Source organism: Cyprinus carpio, chromosome B2 (genome assembly GCF_018340385.1).
Source record: "Cyprinus carpio isolate SPL01 chromosome B2, ASM1834038v1, whole genome shotgun sequence".
NCBI classification, from domain to species: domain Eukaryota; kingdom Metazoa; phylum Chordata; class Actinopteri; order Cypriniformes; family Cyprinidae; genus Cyprinus; species Cyprinus carpio.
The window spans coordinates 5,829,393-5,846,796 of NC_056598.1; the positions used below are offsets into that span (position 1 = coordinate 5,829,393).

The following is a 17,404-nucleotide window of genomic DNA, read 5'->3' on the forward strand; positions in this document are numbered from 1 at the left end:
CATTTTTTTGTATTTTTTTGTATTTTTTTAATTCTTATTGTTATTTGTTTATTCTATTAGTACTTTATGAAATGTAATGAATGTGACACTGTATCCACATGTATCAAACTACTTCAGTCATTTTTATAATTGAGGAAGCTGATAGCCAGAACCATTTCAACCGCGGGTGACTCGAGTAGGTAGGCGTAGATAAATGTCAAACTATTTTGATAAAAACGCATTGGCTTCATGATAATATACTATATAAAGTAATAACAGATATAATATACTCAGATTTACACAAGGACACTGAATATCTTCTGTTAAAAAAACACTAAAATAATTTTCTGTTACAATTAATACTATTGTTGTGATTTTCTCAATTTATGTATTTGTTTGGTTGTTGTTATTTTAATTGTGTTTGTGTTTAGTCGATTTTGTGGATTGCTGCATTGATTTTGGATATAAATAATTCGAAATGATTGCGTTAATATTTTGAGATATAAGGGATTTGATATTTTTTAAATTACAGTAGGTGGGTTTTTTTTTTTTTTTTGTTAAGTTAGTTTGTGAATGTTTGTGGTGGTCTGGAGTAACTGGCATGATACAGTCACCGTTTGCTAGCCACTGCGCTAACCAAAACTAACCTAATCATAAAATAACTCTGTGATTAACTTGACTGATGACAAATCTGCAGGGAAAGGTTCTTTTAGACATTTTTTTTCCGCGTAAATGGTGTCTTATAGGGAGGTTTCTGTTTAGTGCAACATGTGGTATTGAATCTGTTGTCAAAACGATTCGCTAAATTACCTTGAAATAATGTGAACTGTAACGTAATGCTTATGTTAACATTACATTTAATCGCATTAAACTCTATGAACAACACGAATGTAACAATTAACGGGCAAAATGGTCTTTTCTGTGTAGATATTTTATTTACAACGGATTTTTCTATCTCGCGTTTATCGCGACTGGTTTAAAATGCTGCTAGTGTCAGGTTAAATAAGGGATTAACACATCTGGATTAAGGAGGATTTATCAGACTATCTGATGTACAAATTCAATTTTGAATTAAAATGTCAATCCAGCTAGTTCGAGCATATGAAATATTTCTTCCAAGTCCATTATTATAATCAACCAGAGCTTTTTTGTGTGTGTTATTCCTAATATTATGTCTCAGTTAATGTGTAACGTTACAGTGTTTGATTTCGGAAAGTTATTTGCTTAAAATGCACACTGATCATTGCTTACTTTTTCCTGTAATTTGGTTTACCAGGGTTGGGGCCAGCAGTCTTCCTGTTTTTAGCAGCATTGCTTGTAGTCTTGGTACTGTGCTTCCCTAAAAGAACTTATGCTGAAATGTAGATTTCACAGAGGTCAGGGTAAACCTGAATGATCTCCAGGGGTATTCCCATATTGTGTCAAACCACCAATGTGGCAAGACACTGCATTTTATTCAGTTACTCAGTGTTTGCTTTTAGGCTGAAATAATACTGAAAGCTATAGGTAAGGTTAATTGGTCATGGAAAACATGGGAATTTTAAAATGCAAAATCTGAAAAAGCTTAGATTTTTTTTTAAAGCTATGCTCAGTTCTAAAATTGGCTTGTGTGTGAAATCATAAAAAAAAAGTTATAATGAAAAGATGTAAGGTCCCTTTATTTGCCATTTGTATTGATATTACAGTTGTACTAACTGACAAATTTGCATCCTTTGAGTATCATACTGCATACAGTATAACCTTCTTATTGGGGTTGTGTTAGCTAAATTTTAGGGAAATCAACTAGTAGGCAGTGCCAAGTGCCAAGCAGTGCTGCTCCTCATTAAACAAAGGAGCACAGGGTGCCCAGCTCTCAGTTGGAAGTGCAGTAGCTAAAGTGTTTGGTTCCTCTACTGAATGATATGATACAGTTCCTAGTTCTATTAAGTCTAGTAAAAACATTAATGCTGCCGGAGCACTTTCTGTGTTATTCACAAACTGTATCCAATTGGGCTGTCTTACTAGGTCTGTGGGACCTTTGACATGACATTCAAATGAATATATGGAAATTGTTTGCGTGAGTGTGTGGCTTGAATTATTAATCCAGTCTGAGTGCTCTGTTATTAAGCAGTCCTTTATTGACTTCTTAATGTGACTTGGTGCTTGTGTGTGCATTGCAGGTTTTTGTCAGTATTATCAAAGTTGGGAAAGGAGTGAAACACTTGCAGGACCATGAGTGAGCTGGAGCAGTTGCGGCAGGAGGCAGAGCAGCTGCGCAGTCAGATCAGAGTAAGAACTTAAACATTTTGGCTCATTTTACATTGGTTCTTTCAAGTCATGTTGAAAAGATTGTGTTTGAATTGATTGCACATGAACACCACCACAAATTCATGATTAATAGAGGGAAACTCAAAATTTCCGTTAAGTCCTCAGTTTGAGGCAGGGGTTTGTCAGTGAGAAAACATGTTGGATGCAATGGATGCAGCCAAAAACTATAGATATGCAGCGTCTGTATTGACTGCAAATTTGTTGAAATGGATGATTTTTTTTTCTTTAAAACTATATATGTTGCGTCTTTAAAATATGATAGTATTGTACAATTACATTAAAATATATTTAGTTTACAGCACTTTCATAACAAAAATGTAAACATACCAATAAACATTCTTTACCAAAGTGACAGTAACGCTCCTTACGCTGTAATTATGACTTGCCAGCGTGTGAATATAAGGGATGTCTCCCTTATGTAAAAATCTGATTCAGATCCTCAGCTCATTAGGAGAGAGATCCATGAATTGAACTGAGTGTGTCAGAAAAGAGAGACAAAATGTGCAGAGTAGTGGGTCCCCAGGACCGGAGTTGAGAACCACTGAATTAGTAAAAGCAGCTGTGTGAATTGTGGAAATGACCCAGGAGCCATCAGATTTGATTAAAGGAGCTGTGAAAAATCCTGAGCTGTGTTAATTCACACAACATATTTATTGATACATACATTTAGTTTCCCTTTATTTAGCAAGGATGCAATAAATCGTCAGTAATGACTAAACTTTCTATTCATCAAAGCATCCTGAACAACAATGTATCACAGTTTCCACAAAAATATTAAGCAGCACAACTTGTTTTTTCTACATCAATAAGAACAAGAAATGTTTTTGAGCACTGAATCAGCATTTTGGAATGATTTCTGAAGGATCGTGTGACACTGAAGACTGGAGTAATGGCTGCTGGAAATTCAGCTTTGGCATCAGGAATAAGACATTTTTAAATATATAAAAAAAAAAGTTATTTTAAATTGTAATATTTTACAATATTACTGTTTTTACCTTGTTTTTGATTACGTAAAGGCAACCATGGCAAGCATAAGAGACTTCTTAAAAAAAAAAAAAAAAAATTAACATCTTACCAACCTCAAACTTTAGATAGATGGATATATTGACAATGCTGATTAATTGGCTGATATTTTGCCATTTAGAGTTTATTTGTGTTATTAATATTGTTGTGCATTTTTATGTGGAGTTGTTGTATTCTTGTTGAAGTTAAGAAATTGAGTGTCCAAAAAATCTTGCAACTTTCAAATATGTAATTTTTTGTCCTATTGCTTGTAATTAGTTTCTTTGTTCTTATTTTATCATTCACTGTTTACTTGTCTTTAGTAAGCTCGGGGGAAAAAAATTACCCCCCCCCCCCCCCCCTTTTTACTTAGTTAAGCTAGTATTAGTTTTAGTATTTTTTATTTTTTTTGTATGATATTGAAATTGATGATGGAAGTTTCAATGGCATCAAATTTTGATACCATAAAAACATTACTTAAAGGAAAACAAAAACAATATTGTGATCTATACTGTTATCGTGAAATAAAATGACTCATATCATGATATAAGATTTTGATCGTATTGCCCACCCCTAGCGTCCGGTAGTTGGCATTTACCTACTGTATATCAACTTTGTTAACTGGAATAGTTTTCAACTTTTTGTCCTTTTCATTTTTATTTGGTGTAAGTTTCATGTAGACCTGAGTGCCAGGAAATAGAGTACTTTTTTTTTTTATTTGTTTTAAGTTTAATGTATACATTATTGCATGGTGATGTTCTTTTTGTGTTTTGCTAGGATTGCATGCAGCGACTCCAGCCTGTCCCAGGTAAGCAGCTCTGCCACCGTCACTGCTGGGTCCCCCTCCTTATGAGAGCAGCACTGGTCTAACCCATGGCTATGGGGCATGTCTATGCTCACCTGTTCTCTGAGCTCAGCTCAGACATGCAAATTGGCTGCTGACGTGCATGTTGAACATGCTCTTAAGTGTGCTAAAATATTAAACAACCTCTTACATGCCAAGTCCTCCATCAAAATTTAAACGTTCAGCCCCCGCCCTGGTGGTTTTAGCGATTTAAGATTTCATAATTTCTATTTGGATTATTTATTTTTGTATTGGAAGAGATGACTCTTGTACATTTTCAAAACTGTTTAATTCTGCACTTCAGTCAGTGTTATGCTAATTTTAGATAATCGCCAGAAGACAAATCAAATATGACGAATACAGCTCTTTTTCCCGCATTTGAGTGATCAGTACCACACCTTATATTGATTTTTTGCTCACTTGTTTGTTTAGTATTTAACTGTAAATTAAGAGTTCTGTGTGTGTTTAGATTACAGCTGGTCTGGATTCAGTTGGGAGGATCCAGATGAGAACGAGGCGGACACTCCGAGGCCATTTAGCCAAAATCTATGCCATGCACTGGGCTACTGATTCTAGGTCAGTTGATGGAGAGAGAATGAGTGGGCTGGAGGATGGCACTCAGAGGAACCCTGCACCTCTGTCAGTGTACACTGAATGAATAATACAGCAGGCTTCTCACAACTCAGGGGTGTTCTAGGATTATGTAGGCTGCCTCCTGCTCCAGTCTTTCTTTTCCTCCCTTCTCTTCTCCCTTTATCATTCACCCCTTCTCCACCTTTGCTTTAGGCAGGAGACACAAATGGTAGATGGGTGGAGTTTGTGTCCATATTTGCTTGCAGTGTTTGTTATTAATTATCATAAGCATTTGCCGTGTTTGTTCATGTTATAAGCATCAGTCATTGTCTGCATGTTCACCTTGTAGTATTTTTAATCTGTGATGTGTACTATGAACAGTGGTTTACTCTTTAACCCCTCTCCCACTTTTCTTTTTTTTTTTAAACATTAGTTACTAGTTAGTGCCTCACAAGATGGCAAACTCATCATTTGGGACAGCTACACCACAAACAAGGTTAGTCCAGCCCAGCAAGTGACTATACATCTAAAATGCACAGCTATATTACCCAAGAATATAGTAACTGGGTAATTTTTGGGTAAATATGTCACAAATTTAATGACTGAATTTTTTTTTTTTTTTTTTTTTTTTTTTTTTTTAAAGAATAATAAAGTATTATAGTGAATTAAAATTTAAATCAGTTAACCTAAATTTTGTAGAAGCTAAATCGCCAATGTAAATCATAAAATTCATCACAATGAAAGTGGTAGGTTGCAAATAAATTCTGTCATATACTTGGTGCTCCAAACAAATGGTTTGATATGGGTACATCCTGGCTCTTGTACTGAATTTGGAACCATATGCTAGTATACTACTTTTACTATTTTTACCATTTTGTTATATGGCAGAAATAATAGGAGTAGCATGCGGTTTCTGAATTCAGCATTGGCTCTCATTCTTCATAACACATGGGAAAAGCAAGTGCAACAATTTGTGTTTGGTTTCTTTCTAGATTCATGCCATTCCTTTAAGGTCATCATGGGTGATGACTTGTGCCTACGCTCCCTCAGGGAATTATGTAGCCTGCGGAGGCCTGGACAACATCTGTTCCATCTACAGCCTTAAAACCCGTGAAGGCAACGTCAGAGTCACCAGAGAACTTCCTGGACACACAGGTAAACTGTCAGCAGGGTTAGCATCATCAAGGCTGGGACACACCAACCTGACAGTCAGTCAATGACGGGCCATCGGTGAGCATTTGTTGAGCTAGTTTGTTTGCCGTCTTCCACACGGCAGGCTCACATCAGCATCGAATCAGCGTTGGGGTCGTCATGAGAACTCTGATTGGATGTTCAGTTTAGTGAACAAGTCATTGCTCGAGAATTAAAATAAAAGCAATGAAAACGGGGAGGTAAATAAAGGTGGCACAGACAGAAGACTGTTCTGTAGTTATGTGATGTTACCCAAGCATTCCAATATGTGAATAACAATTCATCACAATTTCACCATCCAGTTAGGCACATCAACCATAACTACTTCAAAAACAGCCAGAAACCTTGGAGTTATGATTGATGATCAGCTAATTTTCTCAGACCACATTGCTAAAACTGTCCGGTCCTGCAGATTTGCTTTATTCAACATCAAGAAGATTGGGGTCTCATTTATAAAACTCTCCGTAGATTTCATCCTAAAAGTGTACGTAGGCACAAAGTTTTCAGATTTAAAAAACCATGCGTATGCCAGAACCTGCGCAAAAATCCCTTTATAAATCCCAGTCAGTGTGTACGTGCATCTCCACCTTGTCTCCTCCCCGAAATCACCATATATGGAGCTTACAACGCCTTGTTTTACTATACATAAGCTCATCTGCATATCATTTCCATGCATATTCCCATGCACGTGATACCATATTTATCACAGAGACATTAAGGAAATATGAGATGGGGACTATAATGCCATTTGTGCCATACAAATAATTTTTTTATTGCTAAAAATGATCCATTATTGTGTACCCATAGCACTCCTTGCTGTCATTAAAACATAGCATAGGCTACCATAGGAAAATTATTTAGCCTATTGTTAATAAAATTATGTAAATGTTTTTTTGTAAAATTATGTAATTTCAGTGTTTATCTCCATTAATGCGAGTGGAGTATTTAATGTAAATGTGTATATCGACATGAAACCAGAGTTTTAAAATTGTCGTTTATACTTAATTACTTTTCTCACTCCAGGAAAAAGAGTGCATACGCATGGTCTAGAATGTTCGTACGGTGTGTTTATATTTACGGCAAGTTTATTTTTTTATAAATCACGATATGTGCGTGGAAAATTGCGTACGCATGTATCATTTATTATACAATTAACAAAAGCAAAAAAAAAGACCTCTAACACTAGCTTGCTCTATTCTTTTTCTATTCTATCTGTTTTCTTTTTATTTATTATATTATTTAAAAGACCTTGCTACGTGTACTGCGTTTAAGCTAACTGAGACTTGTTATAGCACTTGTATATCATTGCTCTTTTGTTGATTTTGATTGCTTCCATTATCCAAGTCGCTTTGGATAAAAGTGTCTGCTAAATGATTAAATGTAAATGTAATGTAATGTAAATGTGAATATTTTCATAACATGAGCTGCTTAAAATGAAGAAAGTTATTAACGTAACTGATATTCAAAATGGTACGTAAGGACTGCTTTGTTTACGTTTCATATATCTGCGTATATCTCATATATCTTTGTTACGGTTTCTCCTTTAAATGAAGAATATATACTATTGATAGCTGCTGATGTAGACAGCTAATTCCTCTCATGCAGAATGCAGATGTTTACTTTGCAGTCAGCTGTAGTCTGAGCGGTATGTTCAACTGCAGCTTTTTATCCATACGCTGCCGAAGCAAGGAGACAACAGCGTCGGGTTTTGTCGCTGCTAGTTCTTTGAAGTTGGCTTGGTGTGACCCAGCCTTTGGTCTGCATATTTATCGTAAAGCTCCTGTTCTGATGTATCTTTTTTTTTTCTTCCTCACCAGGTTATTTGTCGTGTTGTCGCTTTCTGGATGATAATCAGATAGTCACCAGCTCTGGAGATACTACATGGTTAGTGCATCGCAGCTTTGAATGACTAGATCAGGGTGCCCAACCCTGGTTCTGAAGATCTACCATCCTGCAGAGTTCAGTTCCAACCCTGATCAAACACACCTGTCTGTAATTATCAAGTGCTCCTTCAGATCCTGATTAGTTGGTTCAGTTGTGTTTGATCAGGGTTGGAGCTGAACTTTGATGGAAGGTAGATCTCCAGGAACAGGATTGGGCACCTCTGGACTACATTATTTTACCTTTAACAGTATTGTAATTGTCTTACGTCTTATTTTTTTTTCTATGTTCTAGTACTGTTAAAATCAGTAGTTCAAAAATGAATGTCAGTAGTGCAGATATTTTCTACTGTTTTATTTTCCTGCTGAAGAACAGACTCAACGTTCTCATGGAGAACGGTTTTTCCAGGCTGCTTTCTCTATACATACATTAAAATGTGAAATGATTTAAAAGGATAACAACTAAATTTTTTAACAAAACAATCAGGCATTTTATTTAGAATTTTTATTTATTGTAATAGAATGTATAGACATTAGTGATGCTTGACACATTATTGCTCATTCAGTGTTCCTGGAAAATAAAACTGGCTACAGATTCTACGGCTAATATTGATAACCTGCAGGACTCCTGACTATTAAAGGGATCATTTGATGTTTCTAAAAAGAACATTATTTTGTGTATTCGGTGTAATGCAATGTGTTTGTGGTTTAAGGTTAAAAAATACATTAATGTACATTATTGTTGCTCCTCTAGGCCCCACCTTTCTATGCCCCACCTTTCCGAAACACGTCGATTTTTACAAAGCTCATCCATCTGAAAAGCGAGGTGTACACTGATTGGCCAGCTATCCAGTGCATTGTGATTGGCTGAATTCCTCAAGCATGTGATGGAAATGTTACGCTCCCTAACATACTGTGATGCTGTGTGTCCCGGCGCGACAAGACAAAAACAATAAAACCCATTATAAACGAGGCATTTGTTTCCATCCAGTGGGGACATAATTACTGATTATAATGACTTGTACTGTCTTTTTCCGTGTTGCGTACCGTGCTGTGTATACATAAAACCATGTCTGCATTTGTGATCGGAGAAACGACAAACAACAAGCACTACTGTACAGTGCTCAAAATTCGCGTTTGAATCATCAGTGGCAAATTCTTTAAATATGAAAATTTACTTGTTGTAAATACAACTTAACCACTGATTTCTAGTCGTGTCCTCTTTTCGAAGACCAAACAAAATAGTTTCACTTTCACAATGAAACACACAGTGTCTCCACAACAATGGGGGCGGCAACAGCGAGAATAAAAGTTATGCCTTTTTTCTTTTCGTGAACATTTGGGTGGCGTTATGCAACTCTTCCCACATCGTGACGTAGACATGTGGGGGTATGTGTGTGAGAATGAGCCATTTTAGGAGAGCGTGGTTGACTCTTAACTTTTATAAAGAATATCTATTTGGATTTAAAAACTTTGCAACTTTACAGATCTTCTTCATGCACCAAGAGCTTTTTTTGAAATTGCATTTGACCCCTTTAAAAATGCTGTCTGTTAGTGCTATTTGTAATGAAATCAAAGTTTGGATAGTAATGATGATTTACCAGTGTTCCCTCTTACTGCAGAGCAGTGCACACACAAAAAAGTGTGTAACTTTTAATTTTAATGTGTTATTTACATTTTGTTATTTCTAACTGATACTAAATTATTTCAGGTTACCAGATAGATAGATAGATAGATAGATAAATAAATAATATATATATATATATATATATATATATATATATATAAATATATATATATATATATATATATATTTTTTTTTTTTTTTTTAAACAGTGCTCTGTTAATTACCAAGAAATGCTATTAAAAATCATTTAAAATCTCACAAGAAATGTAAAAAAAATAAAAATAAAGCAGTTATTGCTCATGAATTCCCTTTTTGAGGTCAGTTATTTATTAGGCTTATAATATAATAATAAAAAAATATATTTTCAATAAATATTTTCAAAAACGCAAACGTAAATTCTTTTACAGTTATCTAAAACAAGTAGTAACATTAGAGTTTTTACACTACTACACCTGTGTGACTGTAAATGGCTCTGAGTTTTGTTACTGTTCTGTGCCCATGCTCTGTTATTTCCACCACTTAATCAAGCCACTCTTTTTTTAAAAACATTCTGACCTTTTATTTCCTATGTCATTGCGTTTGTGTAGGCTCTCGTGTTGAGCTATTTTGGCCACAACCATTAAAATATTCGATTTCTACAGCGACTGATTTGGCACACATAATTCTCTTTCTGTGAAACCTGTAAACTGCATTGACCGGTTCTAAATCTGTAGTAACACCAGCTCTAGAGCGGTTTGCCCGAAGGGCCCTTCATGAATTTCAATTATTCACTTCCATTTGGAATGTCCCTACAAATGGTGTCCCCTTCCAGAAGTGCCCATAAGGGATGCAATAAGGGCCTTTTGAAATTGGTCCTTAGTTGCCTTAGTGTGAAAGCATTGTTGAAGTAGCGGGACAGCACCACCCAATACACAATAAATAAAACATATAATATAGCATCACAAACAAATGTCATAACCTATTAAAACATTTACCTATATTGTAGTTTTGTTAGTTTTATTAGTTAATTAGTAACTAACTAATGTTAGTTAGTTTTATTATATTTGTCATTTTATTTTACCACAAGTATTTGTGTATTTGATTTTACTTATGCTTTGATAGTGTTAAGATATGGCAATAGAAGAAACCGCAAGTTATCTCAAGGCGTTTAGCACTTTATGACAAACAAAATAACATGTTTATTTTCACGTAGGGCTGGGCGATATGGCCTAAAAAAAAATCCCCGATTTTTTCACCAAAAATCCGATTTACGATTTAAATCGATTTTTTTGCCCCCCCTACAATATTCAAATGACAAAGAAATTGTTCAAAACACGTTTTAATATAATTCATTATTTATTATTTACCAGTCAAATTTATAACTGAGAAGATTGATTTTTTACATTTTTTTATTTAATACTAGCCCATCATGCATCCAATCATCCACTCGGCGTTAAGAACTGTTAAAATTAAAATTGGCAACTACGCAGTGAGTCATTTTTTTCTTATATAAATTATTTGTAAATAGAGCAGATACTGTCTAACTGTGTCTACACTGGACGCGAGTGTTGTCGTGCTGCGCCCCGCTGTGCTAAAAGTCTGTCTAAACTTGACCTCACACTACAGTTGCAAATCATCTGAACGTAGTGTCAGAACATTTTGTCATAAATAGAACGAGCATCAGTTTACTGATGGGGATCGTGTCGCATCACGCCGCGTCCAGTTTAGACAACATCACTGGGTTCTATTGTCTTTTGTCGGATCGCACCACTCATGCCCGGTGTAGACATTGCATGCATTTTTAAATGGGTTATGTTACAGCCCTGCTTGTTTTTTATTTTTTTATTAAATATCTGTATTGACTGCATGATCATATCATCGTATTATTTACTGCCATGCGAGCCACAAAAGTAAAGCTTGGTGAGCCGTGCAATGAGCATTGCTGCAGGTTGGTTTTTGGCGGATATGCTGTGCTTGTGCTGCCGCGGTCTTGTTCATTTTGTAGGGCAAAACTTCTCTCTCACTCGGTAGCAGAGTATGTGAGTGGAGTGGAGCAGCAACTATTTCCCTCCGCGTTCCGAGCATTTAATAATCACTCCACGCTCACTGATACCAGAAACACCGCTCCGCCTTCGCTCCGTGGCTAAAGTATTTCAGTATGTTTGAAATGTTATGTTGTTAACATAGCCTATATTAAAATAAAAAGTAAATAAAATAACAGTAGAGTTTCAAAGTGGCTTAGGCTATTGTGTGCAAACTTTTTTTTCCTACCACATGCTAAACTAATAACATTGTCAGCATTAAAAGGTATAATTGCTGCTTTTCTGCTGTGCAAATTTTGTTTGTAATGAAAATAGCAGTTCATTTTCGTCAGTTATTTTATCTACAGATCGATGCATTTCTTACAGATTTCAAAATCAGATAAAGATGAAGTATTGTAAGATTACATTTGTTTGAATGCATTATTGCGAAAGCGATTGCGTGTAAATGTGCTGTATCTGTTTAAATCATGCTTTAACCCAGAAATATTCAGTAAAAAAGGAAAAGACAAACTCCTTGAGAACTAGCCTATAACTTCCCGCTCGGTTATTGCCGTCATTATAATCTTATGATTTGAGAGATTCATCTGTATCAAGCTATAGCTAAATATGTTTAACATGTGAATTATTGCTAAATATGCAGTTATATTACGGGCCGTGAATTGTACTCGTGATGGAGCAGTGGAGGAGTGCTCTTGGAGCGAGTGAAAACCACCACGCTCTGACTTTTAAAAAACCTGCGCCTCGCTCCAGTCAAAATCACACCGCTCTACTCCGCGCTCCGGAGAAACATACTTTGCTCGGAAGCATGTCTTTATGGCAAACGCATGGAGGAGGGTTGAGCCCAATCGGAACAACGGGAGCCCTGAGTGGAGCGTCGGTGGATGTTAAAAAGAAAACCAATTTTCATTCAAACAAAACCGATGTAAACTACACATTCGAGTTAATCGATAAAATCGATTTATCGCCCAGCCCTATTTTCACGAGCTGTCACCATTTTTGAATCTCTTCAAGCTTACAGGCTTTCTTATGCCATCCACATACTGTAGATTTATAATGGTTACATTTTCAAGTCTGCATTCAAGTTTCAGTTGTCAGTTTGTTGATCTTGTACTGAATGTGACCCAGCTCTCTTTCTCCTTTGCAGTGCTCTGTGGGACATTGAGACTGGTCAGCAGGCCACCACATTTACAGGGCACAGTGGAGATGTGATGAGCCTGTCTCTCAGTCCTGACTCTAGGACCTTTGTGTCAGGTGCCTGCGATGCATCCTCGAAATTGTGGGACATCCGAGATGGAATGTGCAGACAGTCTTTCACTGGACATGTTTCTGATATAAATGCTGTCAGTGTGAGTGTCAAAGAGAAAAGTTTTCAGCAGTATCTGATACTGGTTTATTGAGCCTGTGCAATGCTTTCGTAATACTTACTGTTTACTGTTAGTTTGAAAATGCTTATATCCATTTTTAATTGTGCTCATTTCTTCAGTTCTTCCCAAATGGTAATGCGTTCACCACAGGCTCGGACGACGCCACTTGTCGTTTGTTTGACCTTCGCGCAGACCAGGAACTGATGATGTATTCGCATGACAACATTATCTGCGGCATCACCTCCGTGGCCTTCTCTAAGAGTGGCCGCCTGCTGCTTGCTGGCTATGATGACTTCAACTGCAATGTATGGGATACTCTAAAGGGAGAGCGTGCAGGTCAGTACTTTACACAAACCTTTTGACCACACAGAAAAAAAACTTAAGCGAGCACCTATAACAGCCCTAATCAAGCAACAGGACAACACAGCGCAGACCACAAATCCTGTACAACCCATCTGAATTACATTAGCCACGTTTACATAGAGACCTTTTGTTTAAAACGGAATGAAATCAGTATTAGCATTACATAATTGTTTTGTGGAACTTTCCTAGTTTGTTTAATTTGTGTATCAGCGGACTGAAAAGGTTATGAGCATGCTCAGCAGCTTATTAGACAAAATAAGGCTAACAGAAAATCACATTAAATCTCATTACTTTAAACTAGTGTTTATATAGTGGAATGACAGCAGTGTACAATTTAGCAAATCTTAACTTGTGTAACTACAGAAGACCTTTTTTTTCCCCTGGGATGAACCCTGAACATATGTGATTTTCATATATAGTAGGGGTGGGACAAATCGATATGACGATCTATCGTTGTCCTTCTCCATGCGATATGAGAATCGATACACTGGCCCAAATAATTAATACAATAAGACATTTTTAAATAGTTTTCCCTGCTCCCATCATCTAAAGATGCATGGAAATCATGGCTGCACCATTTTACCCTTCTTTACAAAGCGCTCAGAGCCACCATGAACCGCGTTCTCTATGAAGATGGGGAAGCATGAGGAACCGAAGGATAAACAGATTTCCCACCACTGTAATAGCTCTACCCATTTTTTTTTTTTTAGCTCTACTCTGGTATTTACCAGTTATCTAGTCCTTTCCTTATTTTCTGGTAATCAAAACTTAGTTAAAGCTGTTTGAGAGCTATTTAGCATTTGGCTGTATTCGCATGAATTTGGTTTCATTATTTTTGATTACCGGCATGTGATTTTGTTATGTTTTAATAAAATAAAAATGCTTGGGAAAAAAATGAAGGGCTTTAGTAAATAAAAATGGCAATGTCTGCTATGAGAGCGCAACGTGACCACCGCCTCGACTACACAAAACAGCTCCACTATGAGAGATTCCACCGCTTCCCTCGTCCCGTGTGTGCGCATCCGTGTTGCCTATACGAACATGATTGTATCAGGATCACGTAATTTACTCGAAAACAAATTATAATTTCTGATTGTGGCTGGTAGGTGGCATTAACTCTCAGGACAGCTATGAACTCGGCAGAGAACTTCCCTCTGCAAGCCTGTGCCTCATCCATTAACATCCTATAAAGCGGGACTTCTCAGCATGAGAAATACAAGGTGTGGCGTGAGAGCGTGATATTACAAGTGCGCATTATGCAGTGGGCATTGACTGGCAGAAACACAAATCCGGCATGGACGACGAAACAAAACCTTGTCAGAGCTGTAATGTGGCGCAGAAGTGTGCTTGCCGTGCGTCTACATTTGAAACAAACTTGTGTGTGCAAAAGACACGATGTGAACGGCTATTTTTTCCCTGCACTTCACATGCGGGTCTCAGTTTTAATGATAAGAGGAGAGGAAAGGTTAAGAAAGCACTCCAGGTAAATTTTGAAATAAAGTTTGTGCTGTTTTCTAACAGTTTGGACTTAAATAAAGAGAGAAAACTTGCACTTAATTTTTCACAGGCATTTTGTTTTCATAGTTAGACATATTGTGATGTATCATTATAGGATTGTCTAGCAATATATCGATTAGCGCAATAAGCAATTTATCGTGATATTATCGTATCGTGATTCATATCGTATCGTGAGGTACCCTGCGTTTCCCACCCCTAATAGACAGCCACTCTTAGTCATGTACTGTAAGATTTGTATGATACTTATCTTATGATACTTTTGTTTTTTTATTCTGTTTATGTGTTTTACTTTGTTATGACAACAGAGTCAGCTGTTTGGGGGTTACCAGTGATGGCATGGCTGTGGCTACCGGTTCTTGGGACAGCTTCCTCAGGATATGGAACTGACCTCACTGGGTTGTACTTCGGGAGCCACTCTTTCTGATCATACAATCACTGTAGTGCACCGCTGCCACACAGGACCCTTCCCTCTCCATCTCCTCCTTATAGATGACATGGTTTTCTTCATCTTCTCTCTTTCTTAGACCGCATTATCCCACCATCCTGCAGTCAGTCAAAGAGGTGAGGACCAACAGTGAAGAGCCTCCACTGGCTCTCTGTCTTTTTGGCTTGACGTCTGACTCGAGGTGGGGGACAGACTGTGTTGTGTACAGTATATATCTGCCATTCTGTGTGCTTGTATGTGTAACATATGCACTTTTGACAGTGTTTGGATGTTCTGGTGTGTGGGTACTCATGATGGGTATCTTAACTTTCCCTGTTTTCTTTTCCTTCTTATTTTCTTTTCTCTTTGTCCCAAATCACAATGCTATTTGCCAGAGACAGTGGCCAGTGTAATTAACTAAGGGATTAGGCTGCCACAGTATTGTAGGCCATAAGTGTTTGACCCTCAACCTTAATTTAGTTTTCATCAGGTAGCATCAGTGTTGGGTCTGTTGTCATAAATGGTACTGGCTCAGCTTGGTTGTGTGTAGTTGTGAGAGAAATACTGATGCCACTGAGCTTGTTTTTGGAGTAATATTGTTTTTAATTGTATTGTTTTGTATTATATAAGGTTGAGGGTGATTTTTTGTGTGTTTGTGTGTCTATCTGTCTTTACTATCATAAGATATACTATCTGAGATTTGCTGCTTTTCATATTTATTTGGCTGGATATATGATACATATATGGTTAAAGGGATAGTTGACCCACAAGTGTAATTTGTTGTTATTTGCTCATCTTCATGTTGTTCCAAACCTGTATGACTTTTGATTTTTCTGATAATATCAAAAGAACAATTCTAAAGAAGACTGTGCTGTTTTCCAATAAATCACAATATTTGAGTACTGATGTATTTATGCTTAAATGATCCAAAAATACCTTAAAACAGATATGAAAGTTTTCCAGATGACTCTGCATTCCAAGTCGTCTGAGGACGTACAAAAGAATGAGTGAGAAACAGACTGAAATTTAAATTGGTAATCCTAATTTAGCCACTTAATCCAGATTTAGTGAGCTGAATGAACTCATGAGCCGAATCAGAATGAAACATTTCATTAACACTCCAAGGAGACCTGTTGCATATGCACAGTTATCAGTGAATTACTACTTTAGTTTGTTATTCACAAAAATTTGTTGCATGTCTTCATAAGACATGGAGCGGTACACCTATCACATGGTGATTTTACATATGTGGATGCACAAAAATCATATGGTTTTGGAATAACTTGAGGGTGAGTAAGTGATGACATTTTAAGAATGAACTATTTCTGTAAAGTTTAAGTTTAAGTGTTTTGTTTTAATCCAAACACCAAGCATGGCCTTGATGCTTTGTGAGACTTTGTGGTTGGTTTGAGTTTTGGTGTTTTGTTCTGATACCTAACAAGAGGCCTTGGCCACTGGTCACTGCCACTTTTGCATTTTTTGACTTTTTATGAACATTTTGACTTATGTTATGTTGTGATATTTAGGGATGTATGCTTTTGCACTAGAAAATAGTCACGTGACTGCACACACCGGTGTTTCTGCACGTATTTGAATTAATGTGCTTCAGCTCTATGACAAAAAAGCTGGAAAAACTGTCATGGACCACAAACAACACTGTGCATATTTAGTCACAAATGTGTGTTTTGAAGGTATAAAGCCCTCTGTCTGTTTCTGTAAAAAAAAAAAAAAAAAAAAATGCAAGCCTTAAAAGTAAGTCATTTTTCATTTGAACCATCAATAATCACCTTAAATTTGTGCCAATCAGTGTGAATAAATGTACAGGCTGGCTTTGAGAGCATATAAAAATATGTACAAAGGTTATGCTTTTCATTATAGTTGTTTAGTTTTAGGCATTTTTTTTCCAGGCAAGTTTTTTGACATTAATGATACTTACATTTCCGATACCAGATTGCATTCAGTATTGTTTTGTGTTATTTCAGGTGTTTAATATATGACATTACAGTTCATCAGTTAAATTTCATTTCAATCATGCAGTTACTTATGATATGAAAGGACATCCAACACATGGTGAAGTTATGATCCTCCTGTTTTGAGTGTTTACAACATTTAGGCAGTTAAGGTAATTAAGGTACATGAAGAACTTTGCATAGTGCAATGAAGCCAAAAAGGGTTTTAACCTGAATTGATTTAATAAAACCAACATAATTCATATGACATCCGATTCTCCTCAAGGTATAGCCTTTGTAGTCGTTTAATTGACTTAAAGGAATGTCCCGGTCTCAATACAAGACAAGTTCAATACAATCAA

General features: G+C 36.6%; 1 protein-coding gene across 1 annotated transcript; it reads left to right on the forward strand.

Moving 5' to 3' along the window:
• The first annotated feature begins 1,276 nt into the window (after window positions 1–1,276).
• gnb4a (guanine nucleotide binding protein (G protein), beta polypeptide 4a) lies at window positions 1,277–15,672 on the forward strand. The gene is made up of 9 exons (XM_042717851.1): window positions 1,277–2,247; window positions 4,058–4,096; window positions 4,602–4,708; window positions 5,138–5,201; window positions 5,698–5,860; window positions 7,714–7,780; window positions 12,569–12,770; window positions 12,908–13,124; window positions 14,950–15,672. The coding sequence occupies exons 1-9, from the start codon at window positions 2,191–2,193 to the stop codon at window positions 15,054–15,056; spliced, it is 1,023 nt and encodes a 340-aa protein (XP_042573785.1). The 5' UTR covers window positions 1,277–2,190; the 3' UTR covers window positions 15,057–15,672.
• Window positions 15,673–17,404: the final 1,732 nt, after the last annotated feature.